The 23,722-nt window shown below is 42.1% G+C and overlaps 1 protein-coding gene across 2 annotated transcripts in view; it reads left to right on the top strand.

Annotated features, from left to right (window-relative positions):
* Positions 1-4,369: 4,369 nt before the first annotated feature.
* The window catches only part of kcnab1a (potassium voltage-gated channel subfamily A regulatory beta subunit 1a), a 95,420-nt gene continuing 76,067 nt past the window's right edge, over positions 4,370-23,722 (top strand). For both annotated transcript variants that reach the window (XM_070970264.1, XM_070970265.1), the window contains exons 1-2: positions 4,370-4,472; positions 4,503-5,240. In XM_070970264.1, the coding sequence (XP_070826365.1) occupies positions 4,954-5,240 (287 nt within the window). In that variant the 5' untranslated portion in view covers positions 4,370-4,472; positions 4,503-4,953. The remainder of the gene's footprint in view (positions 4,473-4,502; positions 5,241-23,722) is intronic.

Here is a 23,722-nt window from a genome sequence, read left to right on the forward strand (position 1 = left end):
CTCTCAATGTTGAAGCTTGAAATATTCAACCATGATTGCCGCCTCTCCTCCTCTTGCACGCCTTAGCCTTCCTTGCTGACCAAGGAAGCTAGCCAGCAGATCAGCTAGTTAGTTTAGCTGGTTGGTTGCCCTGAAATCTCCATGCCTTTGGGCACTCCAGCTAATCCAGGGGATGACAACTTTATTTTCTGTCCTTACTTTGACCTGATGCATGTTGTTTTGCTGCCATTGCATTTCTCAAATTTGCAGGTGCAGAGTGTGAGGTTAGTTACCATAGAGTAACCCAGAAAATGCATAACTTGAAATATGGTACTATGTCTTGTAGATCACATTACAGCACCAGTTAGCCTGTTGGACTGTAGTCTACCTTTTCCACAGCCAGTGTGCTCATGCCAAAAAATCCTTCTTTAACCCTTGTCCTCCCTTTGTATCCTGCACATCTCCTCTTATCATTATGCATCTATGGGCTGTCATTATCAGGTACATTTCATGGGTGAAAAAGTAGCACAAAGCGTGAACACGTCAGCCAGATAATCTGCAAATAGACGAGTTTCATGTCATCTGAAAATTGAGGGAAAATGTGATTTATGAAGCAGTCCCCCGTGCCAGATCAAAACGTGTCAAATGCTGTGTCAGGGTGTTACTTCAGACGTGGCTTCTAATGTTATTTCAGAGTTGGCATGGTGACGTGTTAGTGGCTGCACACTTCACGTGCTCTTTATTTACAGGCCCGCACAGATATGATGAAAGCCTCTCATGGCTTGACTGAAAGATTGACAGGTGCATGTGGAGTGTGAGGAGTGTGCGAGAGCGTTTAATAGCTATGTTTCCGAAGTGATGAGCTCAATGGACCACCAATAAAAAAAGGACTACAGTGTGTGAATCACTGTAAGATTAGCACGACCTTCACACATACACACTTACACATACAGTGTATACTCACACACAGACAGACAAACACGTGTTGCGATTCATTCCCTGTGGAGAATCAATACTGATCATTAGTGTCTGATCACTGGGACGCCATTGTTGTAATGGGGACTCAGCCGTCCACTTGAAAGAATAACTCCGATTGAGTCTGACCTAGAAAAGACGTGAGCATGAGATGAATCCCTCCAAAAGTCTCTTTCTCGTCAATCAGCCAACTCGTGCTTCACATACACACACGCATGCACACACACGCTGTCTGCCAGCTTTTCTCTCTGAGCCTTTGACATGGACGCCAAACAGCATGCGATGGCTGGATATCTCCGTCCCTCATTTGAATCAGAACAATTGCTACAATTTTTAGCTCTCCAGTGATTCTGCATAAAAACTGGGGCAGAACATAACCACAGAAACCCCAGGCTTCTGTAACTGAGCTAAAAATATCCCTCTCTGTCCCTAAAATATATATATTCTTCTGTGTTTATGATAGAGACGTAGAGTATTTGAATTATTCCAACTCTTAATTGTCATTTTGTAAGAATTGAAAATCTAATTCATATATTCTGCCTCAGGAGATCAATGTAGCTGCATTGGGTTTTCGGTCGCTGACATATAATAATACAAATCACCTTGCACATCTTCCTTTTGATGATATTTGTTATTGTTTGTATGCTGTCATGTGCGCACAGAGGCTGCTGTCTCTGTGCTGTCTTGGGATCCTCTTGCTCGTATTTGTGGTCGTGTTTTCACAGACGAATCTAATCTGTTATTCTGTTGAGACACAGGAAGATGTGGTGCGCGCAGCTGTTGAAAAATCAGCACTTTCATCATCACAATATTCAAAACATTTTCTTCCCCACAATAAGTACGCCAGTAAGGAAACCTGATTGGTTGAAACAATGACAGCTGGCAGTATCAGTGCCCCACTCTAACCAGGTATTAGTTTTATATTTCCTCACCAGAGACAAAGGTGTGGCAACATGACACTTTTACATGGAGAACAAAAACACATGTTCCAGCAGGGCTTGGTGGACGAGGCATGGGGATGCTGCCAAGATTAGAGGTTTGATTCACGCTCCATGCTAAAAGTAATAGATTATTGCAATATTACGCTAAGTTTTGGCACTATTAGATGTAGCCAAGCCACAAATTATAGCTGAATAGTGTCTTCTGTTCTTGGCTCATCTTTGAAAACCTTTTAGGAGCTGAAATGTTTATATACCTTTTGTACAGTCAGTGTAATATAATGCTATCATGCTCTTTTTGCTCGCACCCTTCAGCTTTAAGCTGATTTAGATTTTTAGTGATAAAAACAATGGGATTTGGTGGAGAATGTAGGCCAACACACTGGTATTAAATAGGAGCAGGACAGTCCCTGAGGGCAGGAGACTGATCACTGGCATAATTATTAGTGCCATAGAGTCAGATGGCACAGAAAGAGCTTCCTCATTCAAGCAAAGCACACGTAAATATCTTTTTATACATAATACAGAATAGACAAAAGTATCAGTCATCTAATTTCTTATTTTATTTTTTTAGGTCATCCACAAAAAAGGTATGCACGTGTTCTTGTTTCTATCATGCTGTTCTCACTGGATAATTATCAGACATATGCAATCATTATATAGGGATTCACTCACTGGAAGGAGTGCACGTGGGGGTGGTAGGGGTAGACAGAAAAAGATGGCTAATTAGTCTCAGGGAAGATGAAGCTTGAGAATGAAAAATAGGTGAAATAACAGCTAAGAGGAAATGAGACAAACATAAAAACAAAAGCCTTACATGGCAGGAGTCCCATACTCACTGCCATAGCCCCCAGATGGACCCCCCAAAGCATCCTCTGCCTGCTCTCTCCTCCTCCCTTTGTCCCCTCCCTCTTTTTTTGGTATTCTTGTCAGTGACTCACCTGCCCGCGTGCTGGGTGGCTCAAAGGAGAATGTGACTGCTCTCAGCAGTAGAGGCCAAAATAAAAGAGACAGAATAACACAGAGACAAAAAAAAAATCAATAGGCTCCATGTGTATGGATGTGTATGCTTCTAGTGTCTATAAATACACCGTAAAAACACACTGGCATTGCATAAGCTCAGCTGACATTCCTGCTGCCGGGCAGGATCAGTTTTTCCACCCATCCTGCTGGACACAGCTGCCCCACTGCCAAACGCCCCCCTCCCACCCTTCTGATCTATTGTGTTTGGCTGCGTGTGCATGTGGATGGATGTTTCTGCACCAACATCATCAGTTTCTGCCACAGGTGCAGGAATATGGTCAACCTTGTATGAGTTTAAAAAGTATTTTAAAAAGTAAAGAACAGTCGATACCTGAAACCTGAACCTGACAAATGAAAGTTTAACTCAGAGTTGAAGTTAAATTTAGAGGATGGATTTATATTGAGATAAAGAGCATCAACAGCACATTCACAACTGGTTACAGACATAATTAGATGAAGTAATGCTGTGACTGCAATGGGCAAACATTGTGGGTTTTTTCATAGTTCATTTGGACTTTGTTTGAGCGTGCATGTGTTAGTTGGACCCATCTACGTTTAGGTATTTTGGCAAAGTAGCAATTGCCAAAATACTTTGCTGAATACCAAGAATGATGGGTAGAGCTCCAAGTTCAACATCTATGTGTGTGTGTGTGTGTGTGTGTGTGTGTGTGTGTGTGTGTGTGTGTGTGTGTGTGTGTGTGTGTGTGTTTGTAGAAAAAGTGACAGTGTGTCCAAACTGAAATTTCCTGATATGGTAGAATGGCATTCCTCATGATTCCCACAATCCACTGGAGGACCAGACGTGATGTCATTGAAAACTCTCAAGAGGAGGCCAGAGGTGAGAGATTATAAACTGCGTGTGTGCGTGTGCGTGTGCGTGTGCGTGTGTGTGTGTGTGTATGTTGAGAGAGGAAAGAAACCAGAAAAAGAGGCTTCCCTTTTTTATTTTGTGGTTCACTTCATTATAAAAACACTGCCCTCAGACTGTGTGCAATTGTGCATAACATGCTGCTGGCTGTGTGCATATGTGTGTGCGTGTGTTTATCTTACTGTAGGTGTTTGTTATGGGCAAAACTCCAGAGTACACTTTGTTTAGAGAGAGAGACATAGGAGAATAGAGAGGGCAGTAAGAAAATGAAAAGCAAAAGAGGTGAAATAGATTAAAAGGACAAAACAAGGGGGGCTGGGCATGGAAAAGTGAGTAAAGTGGCATAAAACACAGTGTAATGTGTGAATAAAGAAGGCTAAATAGTGGGAGACACACATGCTGGAAGAGAGATGAGAGAAGGAAGAAGTGAAAGGGCTTGTGAGGGAATACTGAGAGACAAAGGAGGGATGATGGGGAAAGTGAGAGCGGGAGAAAGGATAAGAGTGAGCTGGAGAGAGAAAGGGGTAAAAGGAGGGAGAGAGAGAGAGAGAGAGAGAGAGAGAGAGAGAGAGAGAGAGAGAGGGAAAAATGTCCCAGATTCCCATGCCATTTAATTGGGAGCAAAACCAAACTGAGCTTATAATGTAGACTGGCTGAGCAGGGGGCAAAGTGACAGCACGAGTGTGTGTGTTGTGTGAGTGTGTGTGAGAGAGAGAGAGAGAGAGAGAGAGAGAGAGAGCAGAGGAGAGGGAGTGAAATATCTGTGTGGATCTTCCTCTCTCTTTCTGTTTGCATGTGTAAACAGTGTGTACAGAGAACATATGTGGCACAGCCCAAATGGACGAGAACATTTAAGGAAAAAGCCTGTTTTTCCTGCGTGGACGTACAGACCGGACTCTTAAATTCTGTTTTTGTCTTTTTCAAATGCTGTTTTTCTGGATTTTCCTGCACTTCTTTCTTAGAAATAAGAGGAGTACACTTCACGTGGAGCTTTATTCTGATTAATACTTCACTTTCCTCTGAGCTTTAATCACACACTCAAACACAGAGTCCTCAGCTCCATGTAGCGCTGCGTGGGCGAGGGGGCCTACCTGGATTACTCTGAGCGTACATGTTTGTGGGACAGACTCACAGAAGACGGGAGAGACTGAAAGAGAGGTTAAAGTGAAGATGTACCTGTACAAAGCACCATGCCCGGACATCCCCAACCCGAAGCAGAAGGGCCCCAGAGTTCAGGGAGGAGGTCAAGGTGGGGGCCAGGCCCAAGGCCCTGGCCAGGGGAGGCTCGGCAGGCAGGCGTCCGTGGGGACAGGGCCGCGACCCTACGCTCCTCTGATGCTGTGGACGGCAAACAAAAGCAACAGTCTGCTGGAGCTCAAACAGCTGGAGGAGTTTCTCAACTTCCACTCGCTGTCGCTAGATGACACAGTCAAGAGCCAGACAGGCATGGTCTACAGGTAACCTCACGTGTGTGTGTGGTTGAATGCTGGAAGAGTTTTATAGCTGGACTTCTTCATACTCCAAGGCTCACATTTACAGGCTAATTTGTTGCCATGGCAACCCCTCGCAGCATTACAGCTGAGAGGGACCGGTGTTGTTTCTATATGTTGTGGATGGGGATTTGTTGCTGTGGTTAGCTGGATGAGGGGCTGGATGTGAGGCCACTGTTTGTTTGAATGATGTCATGTTTGAAGCTTTCAGCTTAAGGCACATGTTTATGTCAGTGTGTTGTAGAGTGCCAATTCATAGAATACAGTAACAATGATCTGATCCATTACTCTGTTTCTTGACACACATTTAACAAGCACAACTGGAGTTATAGTTTTTAACTGTGAAAAACAACATAGCCCGCCTTTAATGTTCTTTGCCTGTCTGCATTATCTTTGAATGTGTTTCCTTTGGTATTTGCTCACTGTGCTGTGCTGTGGATGTACTGATGCTCACAGTATGCTATAATGTTTGGTGTTTCTTATGCCTGTGCTCGTGTTTGCTTCACAGTTCTTTTAAAGCTGCACAACTAAAGCATTTTGAACTGGCCATGTGTTTTAAAATAAGTAATATATGTCAGTAACAGCAGGTAATGCACCAGGGCCATGCATTACCAGCACTGTATATAAAATTGGCATTAAATCAAACTCTGAATGGCTCATGTTACATCATAAATGGTTTTTATTTTGAAAATCAAAAATTAGTTCTTCAGGCCATGGTGGAGACCTGCTGCCGTCATGTGTTTGCTGTTTTTCTTCTAGTTTGTCATGTGTGCCAAAGCATCATGTTGGTGAATGCTTTCAGAGTGAGTGTGATTGGGACACCGTGGATCGCTGCTCAGCCCTCAGGCTAGAGAGCAGCATGTGGCTGCTTTGCCTTCACTTTGTTGTTGTTTACAGTGGAGAGGAAGGGAGAATAATGATCTCGAATAAAACATTTAATTCTCCGAAAGAGTTTCTGTTGTTGGTTGTAGCTTGTTAATAATCTTTGAGCTTTATTTATCAAGTTGCCTGAACATGGATGCTCTTTCGCAGACATCCCTGCTTCACATTCACTGCTGCACTGTTAGACACTTCAGCACCACAGCAACAACATTACACGAAGGGAAAAAGCATTTATCCAAACTACAGATTGATAAAATGAGGAAAATAAACTTGATTCTACCATATGTAATGGAAATCATACAATATCCAAATTTTGCTCCTCTATGTTATTTTGAACTGAGGGGTCCATGTGTGTTTTATATTTGGAGAAGCTGCTGGCTTAATGTTTCCATGACCTGCAATGGTCATTTGAACTGCTCGTTCATTCCCCAGGCTCTCTCCTCAATGACCGGCTACATCCTGCACGCATATTTGATTATATTGCAGGCAGTGTAATAATAACATGACCTAAGCTTGTTCTGTTGTTGTGTTGGTACAGAGGAAGAAGAGTAGAGCAGGACTTTTCCATCACTCCACCATTCCAGAGAGAGAAAAGGGGGAGAGCAGGGGGGAAGGGAGTGTGATGGCAGTCTGTATCCCTGTTGGGTCAACCTGGCTATGGGAGCTCATATGGCCGTGTGCTGCTACCATTTCGCCTAGGGACCTTGGCATACGTGTGTGTACATGGGCCTGTGTGTATGTGCGTGTATGTTCATTGCCATGGTAACTTAATCAAACAGCTGGCTGCCCACTTCCTTTTCCAGGTCAGTGTGTATCAGTGGTCAAGACCTCTGTTGGACGCTCACACAAACAGGAAAGAAAATTCACATTAGTCCAGGGACAAGTGATTTCTCTCGCCAAGAACTCGTGAGATGTAAATCCTTTTTGCTCTGACTATGAAGCAGCTCAAACCAGCCATGACTTCTTCCAAACAAAGGGAGTCAACTACAAAGGGTCATATGATGTGCTTTTATTAACATATGAACACCCCAAAGGACAACATGCGAATCAGTGAAGTGCCCTCAGTGTCCTTCGAACGAGCATTCCTTTAAAGCCCTCCTGGCTCTGCACAGAGAGGTGAGTGGAGGCGTGATGAAGTCTGTGCAAGCATTTCCTAACTCAACCTATTTGGCTTTAAACAAAGAAATGTCTGCTTATGATGTCCCTCCCTCGGTTGCCATGACAGCTCCAGCAAAGAGTGATCTTCTTTTGAAGACTTTATAGGTAAAACTGTTTTTGACAAACACATTGTTCTGTCTTTTCTTTACTGTTATGATGAAGTTCATTCCATTGCAAAGGCAGACGTGCAAGAGCACATGCACATCACACTCACACCTTCTACTTTTTTGACATTTGATTGACGCAAAATTCTAGAAAGAGCACAGATGGGAAGAGGAAGATGAGACAAACAGTTTATCAGTCAGTGTTTGGGGTGTGAGTGCATGTTTTCAGTTGTGAAGGAGCGTGTGTGTGTGTGTGTGTGTGTGTGTGTGTGTGTGTGTGTATATGTGTGTGAGAGAGACACAGAAACTGCTGCATCTTATGTGTGTATGTTCATTATACCAGCAATGTGCATCTTGACCACGCAGGCCGTGGTGACAGCGTGCTGTGTTAACTTCAGAACATATGCATTCAGTTTCCTCTGAGCTAATGCTAATTATCTAGTCAGGGCCAGAAACTGTCGCTATGTGACAATGATAGTGAACTATGTCAGAACAGCGGTGATCAGCCTCTTTGTTTCAGAAAGACTTGATTAAAAAAAGCTTTAGAAAGAGCCTTTGACAGGCAGCCAGTCTGCGCTGAACGCCTCACCGCTGAATGAACATCCGGCACACAGGTTCACTGTGGTGTTTCCCTCGCCGCTGTCGTTCTCCTTCTTTGCTTTCTCAGTCTAGTCTTCTTCCATTGTACTAAAGAGGGTGCAGCTGTTACTGTTTGATGTTATTCAACGCCTCCACCATCTGCCATTTTTGAGTCACTTCAATGTGAGGAAGTCGTCTTTCTGCTTTGGTTGAAACACTATTTGCGCAAGAAATCAACTCTACACAGTTTGGAGGAAACTGCATAGAATACGCTGCATCGTTTTCATGCAATAGCCACAGTGTCTTTTTATTATTGAGTTTTTATTTCTTTTATAAATTTGTAAAATTCTCCATTATGCCACTGCGGGGCAGCAATACTTTCAGGCAAAGTGTCTTTTTGTGGTATTATAGCACTTAAAACAGGCAATGGTGAAATGATGATGCGTTTTGGTGTTGTTCGTCTGTGCAGGTACTCGCTGCTTCAGGACACATTTTCATTTGGGTAACTAAATTGATATCAAGCTCAAAAATAACTACTGGGTTTTATCGACCTTCCCTGTAAAAAGCATGAATCTAGCACATCCCCCTTTTAACCTAGATGCCAACATAGTTACAGGGCGAATGCACTCTGCTGATTTTTGATCACAGATGCTGAATTAAAGTGGACATCAATTTTAATCAGACTAGTGGGGAAAAAGATTAATCAAGAGCCCCTGATATTATTGGATACAGGAGAGGGAATGCTGGATGAAGGAGTGACAGTTAGGGGGCATTTAGACCTCCAGGGGGCAGAGGGTCACATTATGAAGCATATGCCATGTACACAAGTGTAGCACTGTGTGTGTGTGTGTGTGTGTGTGTGTGTGTGTGTGTGTGTGTGTGTGTGTGTGTGTGTGTGTGTGTGTTTGTGTTTTTGTGCAGACAATCTGGATGTTTGTCAGTCCATCTGATTAAATGAGCTCTGCCTGCTGATGGACCGTGGTGTGAAGGTGACAGAGTTGCAGTGTCCCCACAGTTGCTTCTCTACTCCTCTGTCACTCACCTCTTTTCTTCCTGCCTTTGTTTTTTACTCTCTTCTTATTTTTCTGTTTCTGTTTATCGTTTTGTCTTTGTCCTTCAATCACCTTTTTTCAGAGCTATACAAAAGCTGAATTATGCAAAAAATGAGTCGAGATTGGATTACTGCTCTGTAATTTCACAGTCTTGAATTAATATTGAGACACATCACACCATGAAGGAGGTTGATCTGCAGCATAATCAGCAACTGCTTTGGCATCTTCATTTTTCTATTGTCAGATACATATTCTGAGCTGTCCTTGATGATGATATTTATTATAAACTGCAGTGAAAAATGTGCCTTTGCAGCAGAACACATTTTTTAGATGATGATGATGATGAAAAAAATGAAAATCTGTTTAAACTGATCTACTCCTTTCAGAATATAATCAGGCAGTTTTGCATTGAGACTGTAATTTAAATGAGCACTTTATGTGAAATAGATGTAAAGATACTCCATCACATTATTCAGGAGTTACCACTTAAAATGTGCAGCTGTTTGCTATAAGCTCAGCTTCTGATTTTGTGACTTATTTTGGCTGAGCTATGAGGGTTCATTTGTTCTGTGGGGTTGTTTCTGAGCTCCACGTGACTTAAAGGTGAGGAAAGAAAATCAGAACAACAAGTGCAATGCAAACAGTGCTGTGTTTGAATGCCAAATAAGAGAGAGCAGCAGTGAATGCTTATTGACTGCAGCCAGTCACAAGCCCGTCCTCTCTGGACTGGAGCCCTGTGTTCACTGAAAGTGTTTAGACTCTGGCATCTGCCTATGTAAGGAAAAGCTGTCCAGGCACACAAGTGGAGTGGAAATAGAGGGGATGAAGAGAGAGGAATAAAGCTTAAATACAAATAAAAGAGGACTATTTTAAAATGAAACAATGACATCAGATAACACTACATTTTACCGCTACCTAAAGGAAGCAAATGCTGTTCATGCTCAAGTAAGACAAGGACTGATTGTCTCACTTATTTGTAGGTTTGCAGTTGTTCACGTGTGTGCCTTTGTGCTGTGTGTGTATGTGTGTGTGTGTTTTTATTCTTAATCAGAGCCTAATGAAGCTGTGCTTTGTAACTGATCGACACCTGAGAAGCAGTGAGTGAAATTGTGCACTCAACCAGTGATTCATAGAACACACACACAAACACAAACACGCACACACATGCAATCAGACATACAGATACGCATGCAGATAAATGCGTCAATTGCTCATCCTTTATTCATCTTGGAAAACAAGTGAATATTTAACATGGGAGCTGGTATCCTCACTAAATACTTAATTGTTCAGGCGGTCACAGAAAAGTGTCCATGTAGTGTTTGTGTGTGTGGAGGCGTGTGTCCAGTTCTATACATAGCATTACAAGCCTGCCATTTTTTTTCATGACATCTGTTTAACAGGGATTTCATTACACTGATGTTTCAATTGGCAAATCAAGTGTGTGTTGGTGTGTTTCATTGCATAACCATTAGCTTCTACTTGCATCACCCTGACTAAATTACAGTACAAATATCAAAAACAATTTTATTTTTAAGGTAATATTATATGACTATTAATATATAAATATCTTTTTTTTTGGCTTATTTACATTTGCATTTAAATATAGCAGGCAGAATATCTGGTTTAGAGCCTTTTTATTATGAATGCTTTAAAGCTATTACAGTAAAAGCCCTGTAAGGGTGCATTAAACTGTGATGGGCTTTACACACAAGGTATTAGACCAAGATCCTGTAACACATTTGGCTTAGAACCAGTCATGTGATAAATTGCTTTGGGCAGAGAGAAAGAGAGCACCTCTTTTTGTAATTAAATGACGGGGAAAGCCCATTTTATGGTACAGTGTGTTCAATTAAAAGGTAAACTGACGGTGTAGGATTTTCCTAAAAAACGATGTTTGGATGCACACAAAAATAATCTTGCTCAATGTGTGTGATGGTACATTTATTTATCTGTATTTTTCTACAGAGTATCCACCTGTATTTTCTTATTTTCTACTTATTTTGCTGTGTTTTTCTTGGCTGCAACCATTGGGCAGTGGATGTGTAGCCCCAAGCCAATAACAGAGGGCAGAGTGAGGCGTCGGGATTTAAAAAAAAACAAACAAAAAAACCAAAAAAAAAAACAAAACAAAAAAAACCAATAACAGCGTAGTTTTCTTTTGGTCAGTCTGTCAGTCCTCTAGTGACTTCAAACTGGTGAAACAGCGCCCCTCTGGATTGTACCGGCCGATACATGTCAGTTAGTCTGTGTGGTGAAAAATGATATTGCAGCCCGATACGACAGAGAGGTCAACCCCTGCTGAGGCTAGGTGAAGTTCACATCCTTTGGTTAGCTTTTAAAAATATCAAGTATTACCATCACTGTCATACCACTGCCAAGACTGTGAACGGACAAGGCTAAAATTATTTAAAAGTAAAGACGTTATTCAAATTTAATGACCGGCAGAAAGCTAGTTTTCAGTACTGCTGTTATAAGGTTAAGGACGTTACTTTAGCTAGTTTTTTTAAGGCTTGCTAGCCCGCAGTGCTGGAGGATAGAGAGACATGTCCAGAGACAGAAAACCACATTGTATCATCCCAGTGTCAAATACGGAGGGAGAAAATAAGAGGGTCCACTTTGGCCCCACAATGACGAGGAGACTGGCCTCTTACAACGGGGTGAGTAGAGTACACTGTCCTGTAATTGTTGCTGTGTTAGTTAGCTTTGGTTGAAAGTAGGCTGCTCTGCTACAACACTGAAGCATGCTAGTCTGCGACAGGTCATTTACTGACGTTAGCTTGTGTGTGTTTGTAGCCTGTGCTTAGCACCACTTCATTCATCTTTTGAGTTTAAGCTGTGGTATATAATGAGCAGTGACCTTTCTATGTAAGTGTGTAAGTCATGCGTTTGATACATGCACTAATGTGACATGAAAACTTGTGAATCTGTGAATGAATATTGCACATTTAATGTTTAATTCATTCACCAACTTGAACTTAGTGTCGGTGTGTAAGCTTTGCAATGCTGTGTTTATATTGCAAATCTTTTTTTCTTCATGTAAACCTATGCCCTTAATGTCATATTGCAGTTAATTAGTTGAATGTTATGTGTGCTGCAATCAACAGCACCACGTGCTGCAGCTGCCCCAATGACCACACAGTTGAATCAACGTCTCTGCAACAGTTTCAACAAACCGAACATTATAACCTTCATGAAGTGAGGAGTTATTGCTGAACTGTTGCATTAGACTGCGGTAGTTTTAGGTTGGTGTGCCTGACTGCACCTGAGTGTGACGATGAATCTAATACTGAAATGACTGAATATCCATCCATCCATCCATTGTCTATACCTGACTATCCCTTTTCGGGGTTGCGGGGGGGCTGGAGCCTATACCAGCTGGGCAACATATACACAGACAATTTTAGAGTCACCAATTAACCTAATGAGCATGTTCTTGGTCTGTGGGAGGAAGCCGGAGAGAGAACCCATGCATGCACGAGAAGAACACGCAAACTTCACACAGAAAGGCCCTGCCGGGGATCGAACTGGGGACCTTCTTGCCGTGAGGCACGTGCACTACCTGCTGCGCCACATGGACAGTTCTAAGACTGAAATGTAATTTAGTTGACTGCAAATTCCTGAAATTATACCAATTACTGTAGTATTTGAGATATGTATGATCATTTGAGAGCAACAGGAGGAGAAGAATGGACAGCTGGAAGGCTCAGATAGAAACGCTTTGTCTAATTAGTGTCTTATCAGTCTCACTGGTTGATCATTTTGTGCACTGCCTGCTCTCACTTACACACACTTACACATTTGTTTTAATGTCACTTTTCATGGACTTATTAATTCCCTTGAGGGTTACTGTATTCTCACCCCATAAGACACACACTATGTTTAACCCTAAGCCTCAACATTAACATGAACCCAGCAGACAGAAGCACTTTTATTGTACATGCTGTATGCATTTGTGGTGAAAGCATTAGTCAATGCTGTTTGCATACTGGTCTTAGCAAGTCTAAAACTGGTTTCTAGATGTGACATATAAGGCTGTCCCAGCATTCACGCACGCACACACACATACACGCCCAGTTCATTATTTGGCTATTGAGTGAGCTAATTCACGTTCCTGTCATGGCTCCCATAAATAAATCAACTCTATAGCTTGGATAATCAACCGGACTCTCACACACAGCGCTTGTGTCAGCACTTGCTGACTGTGTGAATCAATAGGACATCAGCTTGTACTATTGGCATGCTCATTTAGGAGAGTGCCAGGAGTTGACCAGTTGGGACAGGCTCAACAGTCACTGCTGGCCAGTTTCTAAAACTCTCATAGCTTTCTGCTTTATCGGATATGAGAAAGACAGAGATTTAAGCGTTGGTAAAGACAGTAAAGATAAAATCTGTTTATCGTCAGAAGGTGGTGAAGTATGTGCTTTAGCCTGTTGATTCATATTTTCCCTCTTTGCTTGTCTTTCTTTGCTTTTTAATTGCTTTAACATCTTGCTTCCTTCCTAGCTCTCTGTCTTTGTTTCTCCATATCTCTCTCTCTCTCTCTCTCTCTCTCTCTCTCTCTCTCTGCGTTCTGGTCTTTAAGTTTCGCTGCCTTGCTCATCCCCTCTCTTGGTATTTGTCCATTATTGATGAGGGCTGATAAGCAGTTATTTAAGAGGCAGCGCTCTCCTTGGGTCTCAATGAGGTCGCTTGAGGATAACACCCCAGCGGAGCTTCATCTTACTCTCCCACACAGATTCATGTTAAAATAAAAGGAGCCGTGCCAACTTTTAACTTTGTGGCACACACAAACGCACACTCATGCTTTTACTTTAAATCTATTAGCTGATGTTCAAGGTGACTCTCTAGCCTTTGGCAAATCAGACCACAGCCAAAAAATACCACTGCTTGTAATGATGGTGGACGAGGTCTGAGCACACAGCCATGTAACTCAATTAGAAATCCCCACAAGGACTCACTATTAGGTTGGACTGTGTGTTTGTGACAAGGACGCGATGTGAGACTGAACCAAGTTTTTCAAGATAAGAGCGGGAGTTCAATACGTAGTTTGTATGATGAATGATGAACATGAGGGGTAAATGTATGGAGGTGTGAAGAATGGCAAAGGGGGAAATGGAGACACCGTTAATGTTTAACAGTTATGTGGCACAAGTGGGTGGGTGAGTTAGGTGCAGTGGGTTAGCTACGGAGAGGAGATACATGCAGAAATGAGAGTCTTGGGAGACGCAGGGAGAGATCAAAAGAGAGCCAAGAAGTGTCCTCTAATTTGTTTTATAGTGTTGGTTGGTGCTGTTACCACTAGGGGGAGCCGTGGACCTGCTGTGTCTGGCAATGTACAGAAAAACGTGGGGGTACTGGTGTGTTTCTGTGTGTGTAAAAAAAAAAAAAAACACAAAAGAGGATTGAACAGCAGTGTCTGCAGTCATTTCTGCTTCCTGAAGTTATACTTCCACACACAATCCAAACTGTAGTGACATACAGCTGGATACTTTCTTAATCTGTGCACAGTTTCAAATTTGTCAAGGCACTATTGTCTCATTGCATTTATTGATTACAGCTCAAAAACAACAGCCTGTGCACTGCTGATGGCAGTGAATCAGAGCACCTAAAACTCAATTGCTCGGGAGTTCCCAGAGATACTGTGTGTTTGCCAAGAGGGGGGGAAAGGTTTGACCAAAGAGAAATACTGTACGGTGTTGCTTTAAGAGGTGCTGCAGTGCTCATGCAGTGGTGGAATCAGCAGCAGTGTGTCACCTATTGTGGATTGCAGAGAGACCTTTGAAGCCACAACTCATCAGGGGGCAATGTAATATCCAACCCAGCTCCTTCAACAGAGGAACAATTAGCCCCCCTTTTCCTTCCCATCTCTCTCATTTTCCTTATCTGCCACTAAGCCACTTCTCCCTGAGCTCCTTTGCTAATTTACTACAGTTTTCCCTTTGCCGCTTTATATTTCTTTCATTTTCTTTCTTTCTCCCCTCCTTTCTTTCATTTACTATGTCTTTGTTTCTTCTACACTCACTTGGTCCTCTCATTAGTTTTATACCTCCGTCCACGGTCAGTTTAAGTGCCACCATATAGCTCCACTTCACAGCACTAAGCTGATACAGTGACGCAAGCAAAGTTTATGCTTCCTCAGATCAGCACTTTTCCTGTCTTTTCTGTGTGTGTGTGTGTGTGTGTGTGTGTGTGTGTGTGTGTGTGTGTGTGTGTGTGTGTGTGTGTGTGTGTGTGTGTGTGTGTGTGTGTGTGTGTCTTCACAGATTGTAATAAACAAGAGTGGAGCTTGAGTCTTTGCCAGTTTGTGTGTGTGTGTGTGTGTGTGTGTGTGTGTGTGTGTGTGTGTGTGTGTGTGAGAGTGTGAGAGAGAGAGAGAGAGAGAGAGAGAGACCGTGGATGTGTGTTCTCGGGTGCAGTGCTATCTATTGTAAGAAAACGTAATACACTGTAGTATCCCTTAAGGCCTATTTAGAGAGGAAAGGTGAAAAAACAGGACAAAGAGTGGTATATGAGAGATTGCCATCATAATAACAACTAAAGCGCGGTGTAGACCCAACACACACACACACACACACACACACACACACACACACACACACACACACACACACACCCCGTGGACTTTACTGCACTGTTCAAACACTGCAATAAGTGTAGGGAAACGCTGCACCAATAAAGTAAAGCACAGCTTTGGAGCATTGTGTGCAAATACTGGACAAGTAGTTGCATAAGTCCAAATTTATATATGAGCAGGTATGTGTTTTACTGGCTTCAGTGCAGCAATGCAGCAAAGATGCAGTGATCTGTGACCACTGACTGCAGTCTCCCATTTCAGTGTGTTGAGTATTTACACATACCGGCAGTGTTGGAAGTTGTAAGACCTCTTGGGCCTTGTAGCAGTGGTGTTTTTGCTGTTCTGTCAGTCGGTTCAGGATCTGGTAAAGCTGCTGTCAGTTGTAATGCTCCTGGCTGCTGGAATAGCCTTCCTGAGCACTTGAGATGTGTTCACACTCCTCTCACTTCTTTTAAAAGCAGCATCAAAACATTTCTTTTTATGTTGCCTTTCAGTGACGAGCATTGTGATTTAGTCATTGAATAGTTTGTATTTGCACTTTCCTCTGTGCTTGTTGTGACAGTCATGAGTGGCTCTTTCTTTCTTTCTTTCTTTCTTTCTTTCTTTCTTTCTTTCTTTCTTTCTTTCTTTCTTTCTTTCTTTCTTTCTTTCTTTCTTTCTTTCTTAATGCTCATGTGAAGCACATCTCCTCTGTACAGTGTGCTACATATTCCTAGCAATGTGTAAATATAACCGTACAGTGCAGTAATATTATATATTAACATATGAAAAGATTTCATCTCTACTGCAGGATCAGATACTGATGGAAACGATCTCACCTGCTTCACACAGACAGTCAATAAATCTTGCTTGATGAGTTGTGTGTTGCACAGATGGTAAATGGCATGAGATGTGGTGCAGAAATGTTGAGCACACATGAGTGATGGGGAGTCCCGAGAGTGTAGACAGTGTAGTGCTCACACATGCACACATAAATCAATAAACACTCACACGATGTGTGCATACACATTAGCATTTTTTTCTTCCCATTGCTTACACAATCAGTCTTTTTATATAAAAAAAATAGAGTTTGCAAAGTTTTAGAATTCTTGAAATAATATAACGGACGTCAAAAGACAGAGAGGAATCCTCCATTTTCATGTCACTTCATGGTTGAACAGCAGAATGCTTCGGTCTTTCTTTCCAAGTTTTGCCTTTGTTTCAATCATAGTGTGACGGCCCAGTCCTTATTTTTGGCACGGGCCTGTAACACTGGCTCACCGGACTTAGCACAGCCTCACTGATGCACTTATCAGAAGAGCCAGTTGCTTTGGCAGGATGTAAGAGCACTCCTTCATATGACCGCTTCACCTTCCCATTATCTTCAAGTGGTTTCATTTCAACACTTTCATCGTTTAAGTAATTTCGCTAATGATCATTTTCTGCAAAGTGGGAAAAGAGATGAATTCCTGTATGAGGGTTATCATTTAAAATAAAGTTGTGCTTCCAGTATCTATAGGAGAAAAATGCCACAATGTAAATGTGAAGCTCAAATAACATGGTGGTAGATAAATACAGTGCACTTGATAGCTAGCTAGTAATATACGCAATTTCTCCAACACCAAGAAATCTAACAGCAGAGTAAGGGAGATGTCAATCAAGCTCAGTCTACACAGACCCACAGTCTCAAGAAGTGGTCTAATCAGCCAAAATATCTCAAACCACTTTTGAGCATGCTGGGAAATTTACTCTTTGAGCATCCACCAGCCACTAACAGATAAATGTTCAAATTCAGCAGCCGTTCAATGTAAATCATTATTTTGTGTCTGAGATCCACTGCTGCATAATGGCTGGTGCTTATTTCCCACCCTGCCGCAGAGGCTTTAAAGTCCTTGATTATGAGCTCTTGTTTTATGTACTATGTTTTAGTTTTTCATAAATTATTACATTCAAATTCAGCCTTTTCAAGATGAATAGAATAAATCCATAAATAAAGAAAAGCCAAGACCACCCACATCTGAGCTGAAGGCTCTCCTGTAAAGTGAGATGTGTTCAAGTGCATTAGGAGAAAGTGATGTAAATGCACAGTAAAACTATGAAACAAAGTAAATTTTCACCAACTCAACCAGTAATTATTATGTAATTAGAGCATGAAATTGAAGCAGAGGGAGATACACATTAGACCCGACACAGGTGTTTGAAATAATCCAATTAGCAAAGTGATGAACTCACCAGAGCTGGTAGATGAAACACATGCAATCTATGTCTCACTGTTTGTCTTTGTATCTCTCTTGCTCTCACAGACCATGAAATGCAGATGTAAGAGTGCATGTACGTCTTTGCAGATGCAAATGATTGCAAGCACAAGCACACACACAGACACCATACATTAAACTCTATCATGAAGTTTGTATCCAGAACTCACAGTAGTACTGAGGGTTGAGTAAGTTGCATAAGGAATCATGTTCATACAATTGAAGATACCCTTTTGTTTTTCATGCAAGCTTTGCCCTTTAGCAGGCTCCATGGTTTTGAGTGCTCCTTTCTGTGAAGCCCTGCACGGCAACATACTGTACATCAATGTTTCTCAATTTCGGTCCTCAGGCCCCACTGCCCTGCATGTTTTAGATGTTTCCCTTCTCCACCACACCTGATTCAAACGATCAGCTCATCATCAAGCTCTACAGTGGCCTGATAACGAGCCACTGATTTGAATCAGGTGTGTTGGAGCAGGAAACATCTCTGGGTGCTTTTCATTACATTTAATTGTGCCTCCTTGTCTCCTCTCTCCTTCGTCGACTCGGAAGTTGTTCCCCTCCGCCATGATGAAGGATCTTCCAATTGCTTAAATGCACCTGAAGGAGACGAGGAGCGAGGAGAGAGGAGGCTTCTGAAGGAGATCAGAGTGAGGATACACCGGTGTAGCCTACGCGGAAGTCTTTTATTATTTAAGGGGCGTGTCGTATGTGAAACACGTTTGAATCATGGCGGAGCAGGTCTTCACAAATGTAATCTTGATTCTTGTTTCAACTGTGTCCTTTTAACAATTGTTATTAAAGAAATTAAAGAAATTAATGAAAATTCTTGGTATATGTTTACGTTTTTTTAAAGCAAGGCTACAAGGCTGTTGGTTTAATCTACCATACACCCGTCCTCTGTTATGCCTCTAACGGCATGTAATTGAAACCTCATCAATAGCAATCAGGAGTAGAACAGTCTGACTGCAGATCTGACCATAATATCACGTTTTACAGCTTTTACAGCTGTGCAAACGTCATCAGTAATTGACGTCGCTTCGGACTGACGCTGTGGAGCGAGGATTTTTCATTTCGGAGTTTCGTCTCCTCTGTCCTCACGTCCCTTCCTCGCATCCCTCTTTCATGTCCTCGCTGGGCGGAGCTAAGACGTGAGGAGAGGAAGCGAGTGAAGGAGACGAGGAGACCAATTTATGTAATCAAAAGCACCCTAAAACATGCATGGCAGTGGGGCCTGAGGACCAGAATTGAGAAACACTGCTGTACATGCACCCGCTCAGCCAACCAGGACGAGTCCTCTTCCAGTGGTTTGTGTACTGTGACCCCTCTATGCACCAATTTTATTTTAAAAACTGAAAGAGGAACATGACTGAGCGATATGTAATCATTTTACAATTGCCACACCCCCTCTCATTCTTCAGAGGCAGACCATTAAAATTTTCTAAAATATGCACACACACATACACATTCAGTACAGTGTATTCACAGAAGCTCTTTTTTCCCTGCAACACAAACAAAACCGCAGCAGAACTGCAGCAGAAATGTGTGTATGTGTGTGTGTGAGAGAGAGTGTGTGTCCAAAGGAAATGTGCTCTGTTAGAAAAGTGGCATGAAGGTCATAAACACAATTTAAAATAATGTGTTCTGGCTTTCTCGGCTTTGGCTCTGCACGAGTGCTGCTCTCTTCTGCTGCTGTATTTTGTCAAAGTTTGACTTGCTTCTCTGGGTGTTGACAAACTTGTTGCACTTACTGTTAAATGTGCTTAGTAGGGAAAAATAATTTAATAGATCAAGCCTCATTTCCTGTTGCAGTTGCCTTCCTTTTCTCTTTTGTGTGTTTCCATGAAGCATTCATTGTTGTTTTTAAGACTGGATGCAAGACTAAATGACTATTTTCAACAAACACTTTAGCAGCATATGTGTGTCTCATATACGACACCCCCTATGGAGACGTACTGTAGTGCTGTGGCAGATCACCGTGCCCTTGATAGGTTTCATTACACTACTTCTTGCATACACTTAATTCTCCAAGGTTACAGTATACATGTATCCATTGTTCCTCCAGATGCTGCCTAGTTGCCATCTGGCATCTTTATTCTTGCCTGGTGTTATTTTATTGCTGCCTTTTTCCCACACACATAACGCCTCCATACTGTTTCCATAGCAATGCTATTACTGAGATGACGGTTTTCTCTTGTTGTTACCACTCTTCACTATCAAGTGTCCATATCTGGAGACTCTCTAGCAGCCAGGAACGCTACTCTCTGCAACAAATAGCTAATTGTGGTGCAGGTAGTGTAGGAGTATGTGCTTATTGCATGGTGCAAGTTTGAGAACAACCTTATTATGTCATCCATTTAGGTACAATGGATGAAAGTTTACATGAAAGTTTTGCCTTATAATTTTGCCCTCAGAAATTCTGCAGATGCACCGTGTGGAGTTCAGGGACATTCATGTTAGGATGTAACATTCTGAGTGTTAGCTTTTCTCTCATCTACAGTCTAAGCAGCTCTCTGTGCTGAGTTTCACTTCATAGAGCAAACACAGAGATGGACAGAAAGAAGGATTTTATTTCCTCTTTGGACACTTGGACACATGCATATTTGTAACAGTGGCCCTGGATGGATACAGCAGTGACCTGAGCTGCAGTGGGAGGAAGTGTTAATTCATCACAGACATACACAGGCGGAGAGATTCAACTCTCCGTACGAACGCAGCGCTGCTCAAGCTCTGTGGGAGAAGTGTGTGTGCCTTGCTCGCAGGCACTTTATAATGAGGTCCTTTGTTATTTGTGCATGTAAGACATTTCAGTCCAGACATATGGTGCAAACAGCTCCTATGGCTCCATGCACAGATATTACTATGGTGACAAACATGGGGGTTGAAAAGAAAACTGATGGTATGCAAGAGTGAGACTGAACATACACACCACCTTTGAAAAGTTATGATGTATTTTTCTTCATTACTTCAAAAATGGTCTAACAGTGTATGGCAGTCTAATTCAGACACCCAATATATTATATAGATATGCGTCAGGAACTACTGGTATCTATGGTTGTGGCTTAGGTGTGACAACAGCGTGACATTTTCCCTCCTGCACCTGTTAAAATGTGGCACGTTCATTTCGGCTGAAATTCCAAACCCTACTGAAGAGGTTAACGTTGATGCTGCTGCAGTATCAATTATATCAGTGTATCACTGAAAGAAGAGCAGAGAACAGCACTGCAGGCTTTTCTCCATGGAAAAGATGTTTCCACTCTTATCCTGACTGGCTCTGGCAAGAATGTCAGGCTCCTACAACGTCATATGGTTCATTGATCTGATTGGTTGAAGTTGCCTCATGATAGACGGTGATAGACAGGTGGTTCATCTGTATCTTTTGAAAGCAGCTGCCCTTTTCCAAACAGTTTCAGTGGACGACTTCCCAGATGGTCCTGTGTAACAGACCATCTGGTGTGTCAGGTTAGATATTCTTATTAAACTGTTGCTCAGAGGTATCTTTGTCTCTTTCTGCTGTTTCAGTTATCAGTCTGGTTGAACCATTGAACAGTGTCTTGTCTTCCATGTAGAGGGCACTACTTCATTAAACCCTTTATTCAAAATGACGTCTATTTGTTTCTATAATGCCTTGTTCAGACTACCCAAATTTAGCCTGATTGTTAGATGATTTTGTCATGAGAGTACCATGACTGAGTCAAAAAAGACAAATGTTGGTGAGAAATAGCGGTCTCCATGACATTTTGCTGTAGTGGTGCCTGTAGTTTCATGACATTGGTTGTCATTTAGTAGCATACAGTGGAGTTGAGTTTCTGTTGCATGGCCATGGGGGTGAATTAGAGAGAATTACAGTCTGCACTGTAACCACTACGAGTGCAACCCCACTAATTAATTTTATCTCACACTGGGCCTGCTGAAGTGTTTAATTAAGATGAATTTTGATAATTATAGAGTGAGAAGTGATGATGTTTAAAGGCACACAACCTAAGGACATCAAGCCACCCAAATTACAACACAAGTGCTGTATTAGCCATATCTGACCTCTATTGAAATTTTGTATGTTGTCTTTTGGCTACAAATCTACTGTAAGACTGTTCTCAGTCCAGGGAGTGGTGGTGACTGGTAGTGATAGATACAAGGTCATGACACTTTGACCCTTCTTGTCTTCATCAGCTGTCTCAAGTCTGCGTGACAAGCTGTAATCTAATGCTCCTCTGAGAACAATGATGGCCACTAAATGGATACACTCGGGATTATGACCCAGTGGTGACCTGCCTGTGTGTCTGTGTGTGTGTGTGTTCGGGTGTAAGTGAGTGGGTGACATGGAGAGTATAGGGAGACAATTGTGTATGCTCACATGTATTTTTAGTATTTTGTCAAAGTGTAATACTCCTGATGGAACCACATACACACATGGCAAAAATCATGATCATGATGATTGTGGTCATTGTAGAGAACCGATACATGCACTGCAAGCTGTCATGCATGCAGACTCTCTTCTGGCTTACTAGTACGATGTGAGTAACATCTGCCCCTGTCTGCTCTCCCAGCATAAATCCACTGTCTATGAGTGTGTGTGTGTACGTGCGCTTGCTATGTACACCTGTGCACCGTGTGATATCTTCCTGTCTTGTTCCTGCCTTTCTTGTTGACTCTCTTTCTGTCATCTGGGTTCGAGCTGATCTGAACATGCCACAGCCTGGCTGAGAGTGTGACTTTTAGGGAGGATGGAAAGTGTACTGCTGTAAAGGAATGGGGTGCCCTGGATGTCTAACACACAATAAGAGAGGGAGTATAGCGATGTATGGTCAGTGAAGTATCTGTGTGTTTCTCTCTGTGTAGAGAGTGTTGAATATGTCAACAAATAATTAGAATTTGTCTGTTGTTTAGGCATGATTATGCATTTGGTACAATATGAAGCCTGATTTTTACCAGAGAACTACAAAAAAAATATCAGAATTATAAGCAGTGCTCTTGTACTCTTCTGCATGCACTGTAGTAATTAATCAGCGCTCTGTTACATAAGCTCTCTGTCTGGAGGAGATGTGGTCTCATTTTCAGGGGTAATTTTGTTGATACTATGAGTGGAGGTGGCAGCTGTAAAGCGTCTGGGATCTTCTCACTGTCACACACCTCAGTGCTCAGCCACTGGATAATTGAAGCTCTGGCTTTTATGAAGAGCTGAGCGAGGGTGTTTTGTGGAGAGTCTCCTGTTCTTTGCCACTGTGGAAGAGTTCATCAGCCCAGTTTGCTCACCTTCATGTCTGTCAAAGTTTTTATCATGCAGATGGGGATACATTTGGACAATATGTAAACCTACAGTTTACTTTCTTAAAACATATGCAACAGCTGTGTGCATGTGACAGTGGAATATGCTGAAAGCTTGCTGTAATTAATAAACACATTTAACAGAATGGGGAAACGCTCCCTTTCTCAGAGCCCATCTGAAATCTCACACCAAGTGAGTGACAGCTTTTTGAGAGCTTTGCCTTTTAACTGTGAGTGATCTTTGACTTTATTACTACATCTAACACTGCTTGGCTGTCAGAGAAGGCCTGCAGCAGCGTCCTCTGAAAGCAAACAGAATATGTTATCCATCTCAGCTTAATAGAATGACTTTGAAAACACCAAATAACTCGCTTTAATGAATTTACAGAATAGATGTGAGACTGCTCTCATCAGACTGATGACTGGCCATTGCATGTTCCTTGCAGCTATAGAAAAGCTTCATGCAAAATTTATATTATGCTCATTCTAATGTAGATTTACATACATGGCGGTCTTTTAACTTAATAATAAGTAATACGACCAAATAATTCACTAGGGCGGACAGTTTGGGAAATCATGGGGCTATGCATATTTCTCCTTG

This window comes from Chaetodon trifascialis, chromosome 9 (genome assembly GCF_039877785.1).
Source record: "Chaetodon trifascialis isolate fChaTrf1 chromosome 9, fChaTrf1.hap1, whole genome shotgun sequence".
In the NCBI taxonomy this organism is placed as follows: Eukaryota; Metazoa; Chordata; class Actinopteri; order Chaetodontiformes; family Chaetodontidae; genus Chaetodon; species Chaetodon trifascialis.